Source organism: Gopherus evgoodei, chromosome 4 (genome assembly GCF_007399415.2).
Source record: "Gopherus evgoodei ecotype Sinaloan lineage chromosome 4, rGopEvg1_v1.p, whole genome shotgun sequence".
NCBI lineage: Eukaryota > Metazoa > Chordata > Testudines > Testudinidae > Gopherus > Gopherus evgoodei.
In genome coordinates this window covers 116,289,624-116,310,399 of record NC_044325.1, presented here as the reverse complement: position 1 = coordinate 116,310,399, position 20,776 = coordinate 116,289,624, and the positions used below count along the sequence as shown (strand labels likewise).

General features: G+C 43.5%; 1 protein-coding gene across 2 annotated transcripts; it reads right to left on the bottom strand.

Moving 5' to 3' along the window:
- Positions 1 to 1,959: 1,959 nt before the first annotated feature.
- Positions 1,960 to 18,804, bottom strand: GATD1 (glutamine amidotransferase like class 1 domain containing 1). 2 transcript variants are annotated; one of them, XM_030560677.1, is made up of 8 exons: positions 18,683 to 18,804; positions 16,585 to 16,661; positions 13,120 to 13,225; positions 11,692 to 11,799; positions 10,894 to 10,988; positions 8,077 to 8,170; positions 6,240 to 6,351; positions 1,960 to 4,252 (listed from the first exon to the last, which is right to left on the bottom strand). In XM_030560677.1, exons 1-8 carry the CDS (start codon positions 18,774 to 18,776, stop codon positions 4,243 to 4,245), a joined length of 696 nt encoding a protein of 231 aa, XP_030416537.1. In that variant the 5' UTR covers positions 18,777 to 18,804; the 3' UTR covers positions 1,960 to 4,242. The 2 variants fall into 2 exon arrangements, with proteins under 2 accessions (XP_030416537.1, XP_030416538.1); XM_030560678.1 differs by having other exon boundaries at positions 1,960 to 4,249.
- Between the last annotated feature and the right edge of the window lie 1,972 nt (positions 18,805 to 20,776).

Sequence of the window (20,776 nt, the reverse complement as noted above, 5' to 3'; positions counted from 1 at the left end):
CACCTATTCAGCCACTTCTTGTTAGGGCATGAAATGCCTACTCCCTGCTCTGCAATAAAAATGGCTCCAATATGGGGACTATTTAGATCAGACAGAAAAAGGGCACAGAAGAGGGAATCATGAAATATAGGGAAGATGCCTCTTCTAGTCCCATAATGTGAGAACAAGGAGGCACTCAAAAATATTAGGTAGTACAGTTAACATATACATATTTTTTACAATGATTAACCTGGAAAACTTCCTCGTATAGGTGCATACAAAGTTTAGTAGATAGTCACAAGAGGCAAAAGAAATAGATAAGCAGTGTCAAGGTCTTTTCCCCACTTTGAATTTTAGCGTCCAAAAAGTGGGGACCTCCATGATCACTTTTAAGCTTAATTACTAGCTTAAATTTAGTACGCTGCCACCAGCCAAAATATGGCTCACTTCCTGTTCCCCCAAAACCTTCCCTGGGAAACCCAAGACCCCAACCCCTTGGGTCTTAAAACAAGGAGAAACAAACCATTCCTCCTCCTATCCCCCCCAGACTTTCCCCTCCGTGGGTTGCCTTGGGAAGCTATACAGATCCAAACTCCTTGGATCTTAAAACAAAGAGGAATTAACCATTCCCTTCCTCCTTTCCCCCCACCAATCCCTGGTGAGTTTAGACTCAATCCCTTGGATTCCAAAACAAGGAAAAATCAATCAGGTTCTTAAAAAGAAAGCTTTTAATTAAAGAAAGAAAAAGTAAGAAATTATCTCTGTAAAATCAGGATGGTAAATGCTTACAGGGTATTCAGATTCATATAGACTAGAGGGACTTCCCCCCACCCAGTCTGAGATTCAAAGCTACAGCAAACAGAGGTAAAAATCCTTCCAGCAAAACACACATTTACAAGTTAAGAAAACAAAACAAGACTAATCTGCCTTTCCTGGCTAGTACTTACTATTTTGAAACATGAGAGACTGATTTAGAAAGATTGGAGAAAACCTGGGTATATGTCTGGTCCCTCTTAGCCCCAAGAGCAAACGAACAAAAAAAAAAACCAGCACAAACAAAAACTTCCCTCCACCAAGATTTGAAAGTATCTTGTCCCCCCACTGGTCCTCTGGTCAGGTGTCAGCCAGGTTCACTGAGCTTAACTCTTTACAGGTAAAAGAGACATTAACCCTTAACCATCTGTTAATGACAAGCAGCTACAACTGGAAGTGTTACGATGGATAGTTACCTTTTTAATACTTTGAGCTCATCTAGCATCTTCAATCCAAGGGTCACCAAACACATTGCCAATTAGGAATCAAGCCTCAGCACTCCCGTGAGATAGCAACATGGTCGTAAGTCCCTTGTTTCAGAGAGGGAACTGAGATGTTAAGTTTGCACAAAATCAGGTAGGAAGCCCAAGGCACAGCTTGAAATAGAACCCAGTTTACTACCAAAATCCAATCAAAAACTATTTTTAATTAAGTTATGTTTCACTTTGTGCTTTCAAAACCACAAGTTATTGCCATCACACTTCTAGTTCAAGCTGCCATTGGGGAAAAAAATAGTACTTGGGACTCTAATTCTGGGTGAAATCAGCCTTGGTGAAATAACAAGTCTTCTCTACTGGCCCCTAAATGTTTCAGTTAAGAAAAATAAAAGCAGAAAAGACTGGCAGTCTTGAGAGCAACTTTCAGTTTCCTGCTCTTAGAGAACTAGGTTTCTCTCAACTGCTTTTAAAATGGGGGTGGAGGGAGAGACGAAGGGAGAGGCAGGAATATGGACTATCAAAGCTGGGAACATTCTAGAGAGAGATGGGAGGCAGCGTAGGCTGGTGCAGTATTTCTCAAACTTGTTTGATCGCACTCCCCTTCTTTGTGTCTGTAGTAGTTTATGCCCCCTCCTCCTGCCACACAAGTATACATACACACCGATTAAAAAAACAAACCACCCCCCAATATGCAGCTCTCACTTAAATATTAAAAACAGTAAGGCTTCAATTCAAACAGAGCAATGATCCATAGTAATAAGAGCAAAGGCAAAACAGCGATTGTGCTTGATGCTTACAGTTAAATGTGCACGCAGTGTCATAGCAAACAGATTAATATACAGATGGCAGCAACTTTGTATGATGCAAGGTTAACAGAAACCCATCAATATGAACAGTGCCATCTAGCGTCAAATACACAGCGCCATCTGAGGAGCTACAATGTCTGGAGGAATGAGCTTTGCTAATTATTCACTGCTGTGGGCAAAATGTGCGCAGTAAGTCTTTCCCCCCCTAAAACTGCTCATGTGCTGCCCTCGCCCCCAGGGCCTGCCTCCCAGTTTGAGAACCTCTGGTCTAGTGGACAGGGCTTTGTTTTGTCTATTTAGACTGTAAGTTCTTTGAGGCAGAGCCTATCTCTTGCTCTGTGTGAGTACATCACCCAGCACAATGGGGCCCCAATCTCTGTCCTGGTCTATTCTAGAGTTAGGTAGACGCAAAACAGCTTATGTAAGCATCTACAGTAAAAATTTCACTCCCACAGACATAACTGGCCCGTTACACTGACTTAACTCCACCTCCATGAGAGGCGTCGAGTCAATGGCGATGTAGTTAGGTTGACGCAGCGTGAGCGTAGATACCGTGTTGCTTACATCGACTGTTGCTGGCTTTCAGAAGCTGTCCCATACTGCCCCACCTCTGCATGCTACCGAAATAGACGTTCCACATCATTTCACTGGATGGTCCACCAAAAACTGTAGCTGAGACATATGTTCTGGCAGCAGAGAAGAAACTAAAAGAAAATTCTTGACAGAAGCTGACAGGGATGAAGATTTAACAAACATTTCCATCATAAGTGCAAATCTAAAAGCAGGGCTTCAGTTTACAACACAGACAGAAAGCCTGGAAACCCCCATAGCAAATTATTTAAACTCACACACCAGTTCTGAGAGGAAGTAGAGCTAATAAACATTTCCCCTCAGAAAAGGAAACAAGGCTGGTCTGCCAGATCACTATGATTACAGCATCTCATGCTCCCTTTAAGAAAAAATTAAACCAGGAGAAACTTCATGAGTCCTGTTCCCTAGAGAATACTGCAGAAAAGGGTGGTCTCAATTTCAGTCATGGAAAAAAACAACCATGAATGCATCCACCTTCTGGCAACAGCTTTCACATGGTTAGGACTAAGGTGGAGGGAAAACCCTTCTTCGTGGGCTGATGGTCCCTTTCATTTTTTAAATGGATGGAAAGGAACAAATAACATGCTCAATATGAAATGCAAAGAGAATGAGTCATTGATCTACTAAGAAACTATGTGCAGGATGAAATCTATTTGGTCTAAGTAAATTCATTTCTAAATTTTTACTTCTGTAATAAAATTAATTCCAAGAACAGACAATCGCACTGTACTTGCCAGAGATCAATATTTCTGACAATCCAAACAATACAAATTCATAATACATGCTGCACAAGACAGTACTGCAAATGACTTTTTAGAGGGTCCTTTAAAACAACCTTTGAGCAGATTTTTTAAAGAAGTGCATTAACCTGAATACACAATGAGAAAAGAGCATATTATGTCAATGGTATCGTCAAGGTGAGCTGCTTCAGACTCAATTGTTCAAGTTGCACTCATGCAGGATTTATCTAAGCATTTTCCTTTATATCTCAAATCTGTCACACTTTCAAAAATCCATTTAGAGAGTCTGGAGCCAACTTTGTGACTCATTGGACAGAGGTATAGAATAGACTTCAAACTGCAATTCAATGCAGCATTAATTGTGGAGTTTGATATTTGAACCACAGGCACCAGCTGATAAATGAATGGACCTAAACTGCGAGTATTCCAGAACTGTTTTGCTATGGAGTTGGATTATCAGGTTCCCAACTAAGGGCTGACATCATATAGCCCTGGAGTGGGATCTCTGCCCTTTAGCACAAGGAGAAGTGTTGGTACTATAAATATATATGCTCTTTTTAGGATGTTTTCCCATGTAAAATGTAGAAACCTCTTTTTTCAAGGGCAGGGGGGATAAAATCTGCAAGAAAAGTTTCACTACCAGAAAGATAAGTGAGACTATTTCAGGATCATGTTTAAGGAGTGACACACGTAAATGCTTTCTTGTTCACAAGCTTTATCCACTCTGCATGTACATTGGTACCACCTCTTCATGATCACAGAATCAACAGAAGTGCTGATGGCCCTCTTCATCAGCAAGACATCCTATTCACAGACAAGAAAATCTTCAGTCTCTCTGGCTCTTCATCCATTCCAGCTACAAGGAGGCCGGCTCCTTCATTTCCTGCTGAATGAAACACATCCAACAGCATGACATGGCTAGCTAGCCCACAGCTGGAAAGGAACTTCTAACTGATATTCACCTAATCCCATCCAGATTTTTGTTATTTGCAGTCTTTCGTATTGGCAGATCCAAGAAATAAACAAATTAAACCACCAACCTATTAACAAATATCTGAAATCTGTTTGTTCCTACTATACACAATATATGGAGCTGCCCAAATACTGAGTTATCAAAGCTCAAAGTGTGACAGATCTTGCAATCCCATGCAGTATTTTGGGGGGACACTGTAGTAAATTTACAAATGGTTTATTCATGATTGTGTTCTTTTCCATGGTGGAGGGTTACCGCAGCTCCTACAGAAACTTAAAACCAGTGGGTGGTGATTAAGGTGAGTCACTGAGACTAAACAACTTTAGAAAGGTACTGCCCCCATGGTGGTTTGCATATACTGGCTCATGATGAGTTTTCCAGAGATTAAGAGCTTATCTACACTACCAAGTTTTGTTGACAAAACTTGTTGACACCCAAAAGTCGCCAAAGGGTTTTCACACTTGCTCCCTCTGTCAACAGATCTCGTACACACTGGGGGCACCATCATCGACAGGCTGAGCAATGCACCATGGGTATGTTTCCCACAGTGCAGTGTTGTGGGAAGGAAGAGCTGATAGCTGCGCATTTTGGGATTCTCTCCAAATTCTCCCACAGCCCCCTCAGCTGCCGAGAGCAGCATCATGAGCAGCTCTGGGAGCTCTCCGTGCCATGCTGCTGTGTTCCTAGTGCCGGGCAGAACAGGAGCATTCCAATTATTTGCATTTTGTTCCTCAAGCGGAGCAGCCCATAGATACTTCCTGGAGCACTGAAAGGGGAGGGGCGCCTGCCTGCAAGGCAGCAGAGATCAAAACACTGAGCAGAGCAATCAGGGCAGGCATTGTGGGATACTGGCGGAAGCCAGTTCTGTCGACAAAAATAATCAGCAGTGTCTACACTGACTCTTTGTCGACAAAAAAGGGAGGGGAAAAGATAAAAGTCTCTCATAGGAATGCAAGTTTTTTGTCGCCAAAACCGGGCATTTTCACGACAAAAGTCCCATTGTAGTGTGCGCGCTCTTGCTCTTTTGTCACCAAAAGGCAGTTTTTGGTGACAAAACTTAGTAGTATAGACAAGGCCTAAGAGACAAGATTTTGGTATAAAAGGATGAGCTTGAACTAACACAGGGCTTCTTTCTGATTCAGCAAATGGACAGGAGCTTATCTCCAAGGAGGACCCCCAACCCTTGTGAAAGGATTGGAATGATTTTGGCCTACAAGGGTCCAATAAAATTGATGGGTGACTCCTGGTATGTTTAAATCCGTGTATTGCTTTTATTATGCTTTTACTGCAATGCTTATTCCTTAATAATAAAGGTGCTTGCTTAGCAAGAACTGTGTGGTAATTTTTAACTGTTGTCAATAAACTGTTCACAGCCCTAAGTGAGAAAGCAAAGCACAGGTGCTGGCCTTTAGACATATTGGCTAGCTGGTGATATCAGAGTGTCAGGCAGGAGAGCTATGCACCTTTAAAACCCCCTGGTCAGAAGGCAGTGGGACAAGAGTCCCTGCCCTGACACAAGTGGCAGCTGGGAACATGATACCCAACTGGGAACCCTTGGAGTGGACCATGGGGGAATACAGGTGACATTCCCCTGAAACTGTGACACTAAGAATTTACACATAAAAAATTTCTCCTAATGAAAAGACTGAGTGAACCCAAATTCCATATTTCCCTTTATCAGTCTGCGTGTGTAGCTGTGCATTTCAAACCCAATAACTGTAAGTCAAAAATGCTGTTAGTAAAAGGAAATTAAGACACAAGAGACATTTAAAAAGACTTATTTCTGCTCTTATATCAGAAAAATTGTTGTCTTTGTGGCACTATTCAGAGTTATTCCTGAAACATAAATATTTCTGGTCAAAGAATCCATTCCCACGGTCCTTTACCCATATTTCCTCACCTGCCATTGCAGAGATTAATAAGGTTCTGGACTGCTATAACAGTGGAATTCTCATTCTGTCCTGTAACAAGGTGCCTGTCCAGAACTATGTGTACGGCATCTGGCTTGCTGGCTGAATCAGAGAAAAATATTCAAATACTGATGTCATAATTTCTTCATAATTTCTATTTCACACAACCAATGAGACTGCAGTACAGAAGTTAACTTTTTCAAATAGACATAGTGTTTGGTGACTAATTGATATGCTGAGCTGTCTACAAAATAGAGATAAACCTGACCCTCCAATCAAAAGCTTCCTGAGGATTTCAACAGGAATTGCCTGCATGGAATGATAGACAGATTGGCCCTTTATTTGTACCAGTCCTCTATCAAGTTCCCTGAGTATTTCATGAGGCTATCCTGGGAAACAAATTTTGAAGTGCATTTCTTTAGCTTCCATTCACCCATGCAATGCATTATAAATACCTCTCATGGAAGAAACCAAGGTTAGCAATCACTGCCTTACAAAGAGCCTGCAATGATACAGATTTTCTGTCCAGTGAAAATACTAGCAAATACAGTATATCAGGATAACATGTTGGTATTTCACCAACCCCTTTGATCTTTTGTCCTTGATGAAACTTTTTTACATACTATTATGAAATTCCATTAAACTGTCATTCTTTTTCTGTATTCCACCCCCTTCCTGACAACTGATGATGATAATCCAAATGCGTGGGTGGGTATAAATGGCTTAGTTCTGAACATACTCCTCCTGCTGCTCAATCCACTCAGTAAAGCTTCAGCCAAATCTGTATGACATCACAAGTAGTCACCATGACTGTGACATCAGATGCTGGAATATCATTACTGAACTAATCAGGAAAAGTCAGCTAATTAGAAAGGAGAAAGCTGCTATTTAAACACACAAAAGGCTTGATTGGCAGAGTAATGGAAAAACATTTTTAACTTTCCAGGTCTTTTAGCATGTGTTGCATTTTATTTTAACAGAGTGTAACAGAGCACATTCTGTAATGGTCCTTCTCACATGTGTGGCAAAGGTATAAAACAGGGGTGAGCAAACTTTTTGGCCTCAGGGCCACAGCTGGGTGGGGAAATTGCATGCGAGGCCATGAATGTAGGGCTGGGGCAGAGATTTGGGGTGCGGTGTGCAGAAAGGGGTGCGGTGTGCAGGAGGGGGCTCAGGAGAAGGTGTTAGGGTGCAGGATGGGTGCGGGGTGTACGAGGGGGCTCAGGGCAAGGGGTTGGGGTGCTGGAATGATGTGGGGTGTTGCAGGGGGCTCAGGGTAGGGGGTTGAGGTGCAGAAGAGGTGCGGAAGGAGGCTCAGGGCAGGGAGAGCGGGGGTGTGGTCTCCAGTCCAGGGCCACTTACCTTGAGTGGCTCCAGGGTGGCAGCACTGCACAGCGGGCTAAGGCAGGCTCCCTGCCTGCCCTGCGCTGCTCCCAGAAGTGGCTGGTACCACATCCCTGCAGTCCCGGGCGGGGCAGAGGGCTCCGCACACTGCCCTCCCCTGGAGGTACCTCCCCCAAAGCTCCCATTGGCTGTGGTTCCCCGTTCCTGGCCAATGGGAGCTGCAGGGGGCAGTGCCTGCAGGCAAGGGCAGCGCACAGAGCCCTCTGCCCCCTGCTCTCTCAGGGGCTACAGGGACGTGGTGCCAGCCACTTCGGTAGCGATGCCAGGGAGCCCGCTTTAGCCCCGTTGTGCCACAGGGATGGCAATCCCACGGGCCGGATCCAGTCTGTGGGCTGTAGTTTGCCAACCCCGACATAAAAGCTCTTTCACCCACCAACAATCATTCATAAGACATGAAGGGCTAACAATCAGAAAGTGACATACCACTAAAAGTCGCTCCAGAATCTTTCACAAAGTCCTCCACAATAATGGACAAACTGGCAAAACTGGGCTGCCTTATCAGCTCATACACAGAGGGCTGAAAAAAAACAAGAGAGTAAGATAAATCTGCTTAGCTTTTACATAAGACAGATCCAATCAAAACCAGTAAGGAAAATATTTGATTACAATCTATTCTTCTACCCACTTCCTTCTTCCAAAAAATTTTAAATAAAAGCATGCAACTGAAGTTATTTTTGGAGTAGTTAAAAAATAAAACCCAAACCCCAAAATATCCAATATCCTACAGATATCCAAATTAGGGACCAAACACTCATGGGAGTCAATCTTAGTCTGCATAAAAAGGTTAAGCACACAAGTACATCATAGTGACTCCAACAGTATATGACTAAGAATTTGAGGCTTCTGTCTATTTTTGGATTTGGGTGTTGGCACTATCTGAGAACGTCACACTTAATTTGAATAGCAATGCAATGTCCCCAGAGGATGTCATGGGTTTTTCTGCTCTTCTCCCTTCTCTGATTCTGCAGTCTCTGCAAATCTTAAATAATGAGAGGTGAAAACAGTCGGCCAGCGTCAGGGAAGGCGTAGAACATCATGCCCAGAAACCAGGAGAGAAGCTTCTGAGAAAACAATAGTTGACTGAGAACTGCATTATACCAATGCATCCTCAAGCTCTGTAATTATAAATATAATTCCACTTAAGTAAACTTCCAATTGATTACTTTCAAGTTGTTTTGCAATAATGGTAATAGAAAGCTATCTCTGACAAAAGTTTGTTACTTGACCTCTATCAGCATTAAATCCAGCATAATCACCTACATGAAGAGATAAGCAAAGCTTTGTATCCACAAAACATGATAAATTGGGATGGAATTACAGACTGTGTTGTTTTGTAAAAAGCTAGAAAGCTTGGGGCCATTTTGTAGCTACAGTGAAATACTCCATGAGTATGTTTAGTTGGAATTCTGTAATTCTGGATGTTAAAAGGCATTTGACTCCACCTCATGATTTGTAACACCCCAAGACATGGTGCTATTCCAGCCTGACACATTGTACATTACATCTGCTTACTTACTCACACAGGTGTTAGTTTTCCTATCGTGTTGTATCTTAATGGAATCCACATGGGGATATTTTTGAACCCTAGCACTTTATAAAGTTAAAATAAATACACCACACAAACAAGAAGGTAACCCACGATGGGCAGGCAGGTATATCAACAATTCTCAAATCATGACATTGGGCGTCACAGAACCAATCCAAGACCTTAATGCAAATGTGAGAAAAATTACCTTTCAAATAAAACACAGCCTGACCTTCAGTTCTTTATCGTCTAGAAGGTGTTCACACTCAACCATTCATGCACACAAAATCATCACACATAAGACGTACTTTTTCTTAAACAAAAGATTATTGGACAAGCCCTTTACCCTGTCCCATGAGCGATCTGCCTTCTGTTAGCTACTGCTGTGGCACTTTTACCTGCAGTGCTGGTGAAAGGGAGGTAAAAAGATAGCTCTCCACTTTGCTGCTTTTGGGGTCAGCCCATTCAACCATAATATAAAGGAACTTCCCACTTCTGCATTCACACAACAGCATGACACTGACAACTAATTTAACAGCAAAAAATATATGCCTGTATCCAGAAAACAACATGCAGGAGATTAACCACACCAAAATGTTGCCTAATCGTGTTCTCTAAACTGCAGAGCCCAGTTACTTGGATTCCGTGCAGGACACAGTGTTTGTGTCTGATTGCACATTTCAATGTAAAACTGCATCATCATTTTAAACAAATCTGCATCTTTAATGACAATAACTAGGCCACAATGCACATATTACATTAAAAGTATCAGCGTATACTGTGGTATCAAATATATATGCACCAGGAGTCCGCGTTACAGCTTCTGAGGAAGCCATAACTTTTAATTTCCTGACTCTGTGTGTAAATTTTCAACTACAAAAGTTAATAATAATAGGTATATCTCCATATATTATATTATCTCATAGAACTGGAAGGGACCCTGACAAGTCAATGAGTCCAGCCCCCTGCCTTCACTAGCAGGACCAAGTACTGATTTTTCCCCAGATCCCTAAGTAGCCCCCTCAAGGACTGAACTCACAACCGTGGGTTTAGCAGGCCAATGCTCAAACCACTGAGCTATCTCTCCCATTTAAGTTGCATTAAAAATGTTTATACTCATTTATCAATAAAATGCATAATAGAGCCTGCACAGATAGGTGACAGTCTGTGCGTGATCTGAGACATTACAGCCTAAAGCACAACAGGATAAGCAAGAGATCAATAATGGCAGCCTGAGTTTGAATTTATTTTAGTTTGTACAAATAGCTTTTTCTGAGTTAGATTCCTTTAACATGCAAAAATCATTCACAGAAATAAAATTCAAGAGCAGTGTTATGGCACCAAATTGAATAACCACAGTATTAAAGCCATGAACTATCAGCTAGAGAGGTTTTATCACCTTCATTTAGTATTTATTAAATACTGAGACCGACAGCACTCACCAGAGCAAGGCTGAATTGCAGCAGAGCCCTCACGTGCAGTCTTGGGCCCCTACACAGCTCACCATCCTGGCCTACAGCACCCCCTGCCAATGACAGTCCTGCAGCTCTTGAATAACAAGTTGTTGAACATGTCAGACTGATTATTTTGATTTGGCCCAAAGTCTCTTAAGACCGAGGATGACACCAAAATCCCTGGCACTACCACACTAAATTACACTGCCCCATGCACAGTGAAATCCTCACTTTGGGAGAAGTTTGCTTCACAGTACCTACCCCTGTCAGGCTGTATCCCTGAAATACCCACGATTTATCCTCATTTGTGGCACAGCATAAAGCAGCAACTCCATGTCCCACAGCACAAATAGGCTCTAAAAAACAAAGAGAATTAAGAAATTCATTTAATTATAAATATCCTGAAAGTGAGAACAGCCAAAATAATATCCTTTAAGGTACTGTATATTACCTTTCTGAAAACAATGTTATGAGGCATTGTTTGCATTCTCTTTGGCTTTACTGTTTTCTCTGTGCACCAATTTACGACTTTAGGGACCAATCCTTCAGAGTTACATATGTGCTTAACAGAGGTAGTTCCAACAGGGCTATTCACACTCAAGTGCTTAAATTAAAGCACATGTGTGATTATTTGCAGAACGAGGAACTTATTGAAGAGGATTCTGGAATACTGTGCAACTGGCTATGAACTAAAAGTTCCATCTAACTCACAGGGAGCATCACTCCAGTTTTGGACATTGGTAAGGCAGAGGAATTCTCTTCTCACTCTCAAAAGCATTCAAAACACCTTATTTTTATCTCTTTTCACAAGAAAGGTTTTGCTATTTTTTAAGTGAAAGGACACACTGATCTAGAGCAGTTTCCCAGTTCTGATGCTGCTGCACTCTTCCAGCTGTGTAAGTAATTTGAAGTTTGCTGGTCCCATCACCACTTCTTCCATTACAATGCCTACAAATGATCACTGCAAGATAAATGGACTTTTGCATGGACCAAGAATGAAGTAATGAATTACATACAGACTCTGGATTTTATTAAAGATGCCCAATAGGGTTTACCTACTGTTCTCATTGCTGAAGTGCTGCAATATCCTAGCTAGGTATCCACTGTTTGCAAGGTCAGTCAAAGCCCCAGGACAGTTAGGAATCAACAGGGCATGGTATCTAGCACCTAGTCAGGAAGAGAGAATAATACAAGTTTGAACCATATTAATAGGCAAAAATATCTGAGCATGATTTCTTTCCAACATTTATTTGACAAAACAAAAACTACTCCACAAAAAAGTCAGTCACACAGCACAATATATAAAAACATGTCCCAAAGAAATTAAATAAAAATAAAATACCTATGTGGCTCACTATAAAGTCCAGAGCTCGGGAAGGAGAAAGAGATATTCTTAACAAGCCAAAGATTTACCATTCTTCCTTCTGCTAAAGCAGAAGCCCTTTAATTGACCCCATAGTTACCAGTATGCCTAGGTTAGCATACCCTTTCTTCAGGAGCAAATGTATGTCGCCAAAATATTGGCTTTTTATTAGTCTAACGTTTTCACTGCTTGCCCATGACATGCTAAGAAAAAAATTAAGATGCAAAAAAACCCAAAAACAAACAAAAGAAAAAACCCAAACCACACCTCTGTTTGAGAATTTTTTAGCACAACTTTGATTCAATTGTGGGAAAGACATCTCAAGCCTAGTGCTTATTCCCAATCTACATTAGGGAGTAGAGGTCCGCTGCAATACTAGACAGGCCCCGTATCTTGGCTGAAATGCATGGCAAAATCCATGATGAGAAAGATAAATTCAAGCTCCTGGTCCTCATTTCCAACAAGGCTCTGCCCCATCTCACTTCTTGCCTACATCAGTTCCTCAGTCTGACTTTACAGCCCCTCATGCTTCTTCCACAGTGTATAAGCTTCTCTCCTTATTGATCCTTTTGACTTCTTTGCCCACTCCTGACTTTAAATCTTCTTTCATGAACAACCTATCATTTAGCATATCATAAACCTTCTCCCATTCTTCCTTAATAAATTTTCTTAAGACCCAGTTCATCTAGCTACAACACACTCAGTAATTTTCCTGTATTCTATTGCACTGCATCCACGTGCCTTTATATTGTAAGTGCTTGGAGAAAGGTACTCTGTTAGGCATATTCTGCCTGAACAGTGCTGAGTACACATGTTAATAAAAACAGAAGAAAAGACATTTTATAGTTTCATCTCTTCCTGTAGTTTTTGTCTCAGTGATTAGTTATGCAGTCTGTTTGCAACAGATGATGCAGCTTCTCCAGACCATTTTAAGAAGGAATAGCCGGAGCAATTAGAGTGGGAAGACAACAGTGATGCCCATTCTGCAAATTGACAGACCATCTCCAAAAACACAGGTCCCATCACATTTTTTGCTCCTTTCTTCCCACAGGTTTAGCACTCAGAAGCATTTGTTTTCACAATATAAAAGGGAGACATGAAAGGCTAACCTCAAAGTTACTCACCATCAATTGACTCTAACTTGGCAGGATTTGCATAAGATTTCATTCGGAAGTCCTGTATCCAACGCATGTTGCTCTCATTCACATCAACAAAGTCAATTAACTTCCCCTAGTTGAATCATTGTTCAAAGATAGTGGTTAATATCACTACACAGCTTTTTGTTTAGCTTGCTTCTAAGTATGTGGAGTTTCTTTTTTACAGGGACTTTAGTGCTCATTGGAACTAAAAGTTCTCTCTTTGCCCACAGAGAAGGTCTTTCTCTCTCCAAGATGACTTTACCCTGAAATCAAGAAGCCATATCTAACAGGAGGTCTATAATACAAACTTTTGTAGAAACAGAGGTGTCTGTTAGGAGTGCTATGCCAGCAAAAGCCTCTAACAGACATGTTTTCGTCAGTATCACATATTTTGCTCAGGGGGTCTGAAATAAGCTATACTGGCAAAAGCTAGTATACCACTATAGGTATACTGGCAAAGTATTATTAGTGTAGACCTGGCCTCTGTTTGAGAAGAGGATATTTCATCTTCCAGGGCCCAATTAATCCCTAGCCTTTTAGAGGTAGAAATCAGAGTACTGATTAGCGCCAAACTATGATGCAGATTTGTGTGACCTGTTAGAAATGAACTTGTTTCAGTAATAAAATGGTAATGATTTTCTGTCACTTCTGTCCTGGACTGGATTTTAACTGGTGATCCAGAGACAAAGGCCTCTCCCAGTAGTATGGCTGTATATTTGTCATTTTGACAAATTATGTGAATTTTTCCATTAAAAGACTTTTTCACTCTGTTCTGCCTATTACAGAGCTAAAGCTCTTCCATGAATTTCTACACAATTGGCTCTTTTCAATTTTTTGTAGTTAGTCATGTTTTTATGTTTTTAAAACTATCAGTGACAGTTATTGTATTGGAAAATGATGTTTAAACTACAAGTGTTGCATTTGTTTGTTGTGAGGAGCACAACAAGCAACCAGACTTAACTATTACTAATTTCTCAAGAGTGATGTCAGAAGTTTGAACTTCATCCTGTTAGAAGCAGAGAAAACATCAAGCATTTGTCAGATGGCAATTTTTAATCCGTTAGCCCACAATGAATTTGAACTACTGACCCAGAAGTGAGCAGATTTACTTCCTATTATCAGTTTCCTGACATATGTAGTTATCCAATTCAATGTATTTTACAATAAACTCATTTAGAAATTTCTGAAAAACTTGTTAATCAAAATAAAAGTGATATGAACAACTAAATTTTTAAATAAGCCCAAAGGATATTACATATGGCTCAACGGTCCACTCCAGATTTTGCCTGATGAGAACAGGTAAACATAGCCAGAGATCGAGCAATACTGGGGAAAGTGTCCCTTTAGTTAATGAGTTCTGTGTTGTTAGTTTTTATACATGCATTTAGAGATAGTTGGATCGGCACATTTTATTTCAGTTTACTTGTTTGTATCTGAGGTAATAAGACAAAAATCTCAGTGCCAAATGAAAGCGAGTTATTTTCTTATTAACTTTGCAGGAAGGCAATTTAAGTTTGGACTGTGGGAAACAACTTTTCATTATATGCAACTGAACAGAAGTGTTACACCGGTACTTTTTGCCAGACTAAATGCAAAAGTTACTTAGCTGTCCTTTTATGATCCATTTGATACTTTGCAATCAATTACACACATTTGTTTTTCCAATAATTCATACACTCGAGCTAGGGAAATATTAGACTCAATATCAGAACTTAAGGCCTTGATCCTGTGCAAGCACACACAATGTTTTTATTAAAGGTTTTAACATCTTAAATGAAAATGAAGAATCTTTAATGAAGACGTCCTTTAACTTCAATGACTAACGTGGTCAAAGTGTTAGCAAAAAACACAAAGGGTCAGATTTTCTGAAGGAATTCCAATCCCTCTGCGCCATCTAGAAAACAGCCAGATCTGACAGCTGAGAATTCCTCTGGTGTACAGGAACTCTCAGCTGGTGCAAAGATGGCATACCCGCCTCCTATGCTAAACACACACACACTCCTGTCGCCCCAGCATAGGGACAGAGGCAGAGGAGCATGGCCAGAGCTGGTTATCGTATGGCTATATCCAAATGGGGTAGTAAACACTGTGGACTGTTGCCAGTGATGCAAGTTAGAGCTGTCCCCAGTTGCTCTAAATTATGCCAGGACAGGAACAGATCAACCCTGAGAATCATGGAGATGCAACAGGCTTCCTGAGGGCTTCCCTTGGCTGTACCAAGCAGAAACTATGTGCAGCAGAGAATCTGGGTCAAACAGTTTTTAAAAGTCTGAAAAACCCCTTCCCATTTCTATTGCTCAATTTTTACTATCTTGATTCTTATGATGTCATCATTTTCCTAGTTCTCTAGTCAGAATCTTCCACAGCCAGAAAGACCAAAACATCTTGTATACAAAACAAGCAACAAAAGATTTTGTTGCTGTTTTTTGAGGGGATGAGAGGGGGAGAAGGAAGTTGATTTTTCAAACCTTCTTTCTACAACATAAAGAAGAAAAAGAGAGCACAATCTCTATGTTTTTTTCCCTTTGTAGATTCCCCTTTACAATTCTTGCAGTATTTCAGGAAGCATCCTTCAGAACAGGGGTGGGCAAACTTTTTGGCTGGAGGGCCACTTCTGGTATGGAACTTGTATGGTGGGCCATGAATGCTCACAAAATTGGGGGCTGGGGTATGGAAGGGGGTGAGGGCTCCAGCTGGTGATGTGGGCTCTGGGGGTGGGGTGGGGTTGGGGGTACAGGACGTTGCTCCGGGCTGGGACCGAGGGGTTCGAGGACAGGAAGGGGATCAGGGCTGGGGCAGGGGGTCAGAGTGCGGGAGGAAGTCTGGGATGCAGGCTCCAGACAGCGCTTACTTCAAGCAGCTCCCAGGAGCAGCAGCATATCCCCCCTCCAGCGCCCATGGTTCCCTACAGGGACAGAGCTTGGGGCGAGGGCAGCATGCAGAGCCCCCTGGCTGCCCCTACATGTAGGAGCCACAGGGGGGACATCCCATTGCTTCCAGGACTTGTGCAGAGAGGGGCAAGCCCCCGACCCCAGTCCCTGGCTGGAGTGCCAGAGCGGGGCAAGTTCTGGACTCTGCTCCCAAGCAGGAGCTCGAGGGCCGGATTAAAATGTCTGGAGGGCTGGATGTGTCCCCTGGGCCGTAGTTTGCCCTGCTTTAGAACGTAAAAAACAAAAGGACTTTATAATTATTAATTAATTAATGTACCAGCATAGACCCCAATCCTACAAACACTTATGCATGGGTTTATCTCTATGCATGAGTGTTCTCATTGAAGTTAAGCATGTATGTAAGAGTTTAAAGGTCAAGGGCCTTCATCTGTAAAGATGACCAGAATTCTCTCAAAGGGCTACCATACTTTTTCATTACTAGTTTATACATTAATGGAGGATTGGTTGTTTTCAGACCATCATAGTTTGTACGTGTCAATTGCTGTTCTCTCACACTTACCCCTGGAGTGGCAACTTGTAGATTAAAAGCAGCGCTAGCCAGTGTAAAAGAATGAAGAAAGGATTGGGCAGACACACCTGGAAAATAGAGTTGGACAACTTAAGGAAAGAATCATCATATCTTAAACCCAGCTACACTGTACAGTACATAGTTCACCAAGTGGCCTCTGTTAAATGAGCCTTCAAGTCACTAAAAGACGCCTGTGGCCTAGGGGCATTTTTAATAACACAAGGAGAAATATTCACAAAAATAATGTATCATACTCACACTCTACACTTGATGTTAGTATTTTAATAATGGCATTAGAAAATGTAATGCTCTGAAAAACAGGAACAGTACAAGCAGAGTCAGTGTTAATGAAATTAGAGAGAGCAACAAAATCCAAAGCCCCAGACTAATGAAAAATTAGTTAAGAACGTTAAGAATGGCCATACTGGGTTAGACCAAAGGTCCATTCAGCCCCAGTATCTTGTGTGCCAACAGTGGTCAATGCCAGGTGCCCCAGAGGGAAAGAACCTAACAGGTAATGATCAAGTGATCTCTCTCCTGCCATCCATCTCCACCCTCTGACAAACAGAGGCTAGGGACACCATTCCTTACCCATCCTGGCTAATAGCCATTAATTGACTTAACCTCTATGAATTTATCTAGTTCTCTTTTAAACCCTGATATAGTCCAAGCCTTCACAACCTCCTCAGGCAAGGAGTTCCACAGGTCGACTGCGCACTGTGTGAAGAATGTCCTTTTTATTTGTTTTAAACTTGCTGCCCATTAATTTCATTTGGTGGCCCCCAGTTCTTGTATTATGGGAATAAGTATATAACTTTTCCTTATCCACTTTCTCCACATCACTCATGATTTTATATACCTCTATCATATCCCCCCCAGTCCCCTCTTTTCCAAGCTGAAAAGTCTTAGCCTCTTTAATCTCTCCTCATATGGGACCCATTACAAACCCCTAATCATTTTAGTTGCCCTTCTCTGAACTTTTTCTAGTGCCAGTATATCTTTTTTGAGATGAGGAGACCACATCTGTACGCAGTATTCAAGATGTGGGCGTACCATCAATTTATATAAGGGCAATAATATATTCTCCTTCTTATTCTCTATCCCCTTTTTAACTATTCCTAACATCCTGTTTGCTTTTTTGACTGCATCTGCACACTGCATGGACATCTTCAGAGAACTATCCACGATGACTCCAAGATCTTTTTCCTGATTTGTTGCAGCTAAATTAGCCCCCATCATATTGTGTGTATAGTTGGGGTTATTTTTTCCAATGTGCATTGAAAAAGGCTCCAAGAAAGGCACTGACTGTGCCATCTTCAGATATTTCTAAAAGAATGACCCCTGGCATCTGACGTAGCAGGATAAAGAACTATGGGAAAGGATCATGCCTGGACATGTTAATTATAGAAATCTTAAGTTCTGCTCAAAGCACGTTCCAGCCATTAAGGTATTTTTACAGCCTGCAACAGCACAGTAGCTGAGCCTTTCACAAGGCATTAATGAACTCATTCTCATCACACTACTGGAAGGCAGGGAAGTATTATTATCCTTGGTTTACAGACGGGGAACTGAGGCATAGAAAGATTAAGTGACTTGCCTATGGACACACAGGAAGTCTGACAAAGCTGCCTATTGAACCCATCTCATGATTGTTCAGCACCTGAACCACCAGACCAACCTTCCTCTGAAGGCCCTTAGTGTTTGTTCCTGACTTTCTTCTGCTGGAAGCGATTAATAAATCTCTCTCCAATCAGCTGTGTGCGCAAGCTCAGTTTGCCAGCCAGGTCTACCACCCAGCATCTCCATTTCCTCCCGGACAGCCTGGACCCCCGGGGGGCTGGCACAGACCCTCACCTGCCCCAGAGCCGAGGGCAGCGGGCTCACCCCGGGCAAGTACTACCCGGTCCGTCGCTGCCAGCGGTGTGGAGGCGGTGTCCGGGCTGGGAAGCAGGAGGCGGAGCAGGGCCCTGGCACAGGGAGCGGGGCGGCTCCGGACGAGGCGGCCGGACGCCAGCGCCAGGCCGGCCAGGGCCGGCTCCCGCCGCAGGGGCGGCCCAGCTCTCGGTCCCCTTCCCGGGCCGTGACTCACCCGCGGAGGCCGCGCTGGCGATGATGAGGCAGGCGGGCTTCCCGGGCCGCTCCGACATGGCGCTGGCGGGGCCCGGCGGCGGCTGCCTCCGCATATGGACGGGCCGGGGCGACGGCCCCAGAGGATGGGCCCCGGCCCGGCCGGCCGCACCGCGCAGGCGCCGCGACGGCGCCGGTTAGAGCGGGGGGCGGGGCCTCGCCCGACCCCGCCCGGCTGTTTCCCATCACACCCGCGGAGCGCCCGGGCCCACGGGGCAGAGGGGTGGGGCCGAGAGGGGGTGTCATTGGCCGGGGGGAGGGGACAAGAAAGGGGCTGTGGTGCCCGCGGGTGCGGGACAATCATTGGCGGGGTCTGTGGGGCTGGGGACCGTACAAAGGCGGGACACCCCCCTCCCCCCGTTAGCATTGCTAAGGTTGCAAAGTGAAGCGCTCAAAGTTAGGAGATGCCCAGAATGAACACTGCTGGTTGCAGGGGTCCTGCAGCTGACAGCCTCCTTCCCTACACAACCTGATTCAGCCCCACAGCAGGGGCATCCTGTGCACTGAGTGGTTGGGGTCCTGGGGAGAAATGAAAACCCTGTGATCATGTAATTAATGAGGACAGTAGCCTAAGGCAAACACGTGAGGGGTCAAAATTAATGCTGCACAAGGGTAATCTTAATTCTGTCATTTTCCAACTTCAAGGGCTTGAGTTTGTAAGTTTAATGTTCTTTTTAGGTGGGGCTGTTCTTGTTTTGTTTTCTTTGTTGTGTAATTTCCTAGCTTTTAAAAAAGCAAACTGAAAAAACAGTAGCTCCATCATGTAGAAACACTGAATTACATGCCCCCCTGGCTCCTTGTCCCAGTCTCCCCCCCACCTGCCCTTCTTGGGCCTCTTGTTCCAGTCCTTAACTCCTCAGCTCCACCTCATAGTCCAGCTGCTCATCCCAAACCCACACTGTACCTTGGCTCCTCATCCCACACCCAATATTGTGGTTCCACATCCCAGTTCCAGTCCACTCCCTGGCTTCTCAGTGCAGTTCCTCTGCCCAGCACCACATCAGCCCTTAGCTGCCAAGAGTAGCCATAGCAATTTGCAGCAACAATCCTGCTAAGCATCTGCAGTCTTTGGTAGGTGCATACTCAGTCTTTGTGTGGAGAATGGAATTGGTACAGCCGCAGGCAGAGTCTGGTCATAGGTAGAAGCTGTAATGGGAAGGCTGGAGCATAGTCGGTGCAGATGGAATCTGCAGAGAATTTAGCAAACTCTAAAGTCTCTAGTAGGCAGGTGCAAACTGAGATTTCGAGAGCCACTTCACTTGGTCAAATTTTGGACATACTGTGACATTGCACTCTATAAGATTTTATAAATATATGGTAATGAGTGAATATAATGTAAATGGAATATGCTTCATGCAAAAGGACTCTTGTAAGGTATCATTACAAAGCTTATGATCTACTGAGTGTGCTCATCCTATTTGTATAAATGTATCACTCTTGTATCTAAAACTAGAAATATGAAATATAACTCTGAGGGCCTATTGTAATTATGCAAAGTGTGGGCCATTAATGGTGGTTTGGAATCTTGATGGCTCCCATCAACCAGGAAAATTGACCATGGATGGCTCTGTTTGCAGGCAAGCCTTCCTGTGAGTCAGGCTGGGAGAAATGAAGGCTTGAAGTTTTACCGTGACATGTGATCATCAGGGCCGACGCTACCATTTAGGCAGCCTAGGCAATCACCTAAGGCGCCAGAATAAATGGTGGGCGCCGTTTTGCTGGAGGGGACGGCCGGCGGCTCCGGTGGAGCTGCCACAGAGGTGCCTGCGGAGGGTCTGGTGCTCCGTGGCTCCGGTGGAGCTGCCGCAGTCGTGCCTGCAGACAGTCGGCTGCTCGCGCGGCTCCGGTGGACCGCCCGCAGGCACGACTGCGGCAGCTTCATCGGAGCCGCGGGACCAGCGCGTGGGGCGGCGAAATTGCCGTCCCCTAGGGCGCTCAAACCCCTAGCGCCAGTCCTGGTGATCATGTCACCTGAACTGGAAGCCATCTTTAACCTGGTATCTTTCCATTGAGAAGGAGCGGGTGGGAACCCAGAGAGGGACAAAGGATTCCCACC

Bases quoted from the DNA above. Each gene is read 5' to 3' on its own strand.
- GATD1 (XM_030560677.1), bottom strand. From the start codon at position 18,776: ATGCGGAGGCAGCCGCCGCCGGGCCCCGCCAGCGCCATGTCGGAGCGG. The intron at 16,662-18,682 runs GTGAGTCACGGC...TCTATTTTCCAG, and splicing joins CGCCAGCGCGGCCTCCGCGG to GTGTGTCTGCCCAATCCTTT. The intron at 8,171-10,893 runs GTAGGTACTGTG...GTTTTTTTTCAG, and splicing joins AGGGATACAGCCTGACAGGG to CCCTCTGTGTATGAGCTGAT.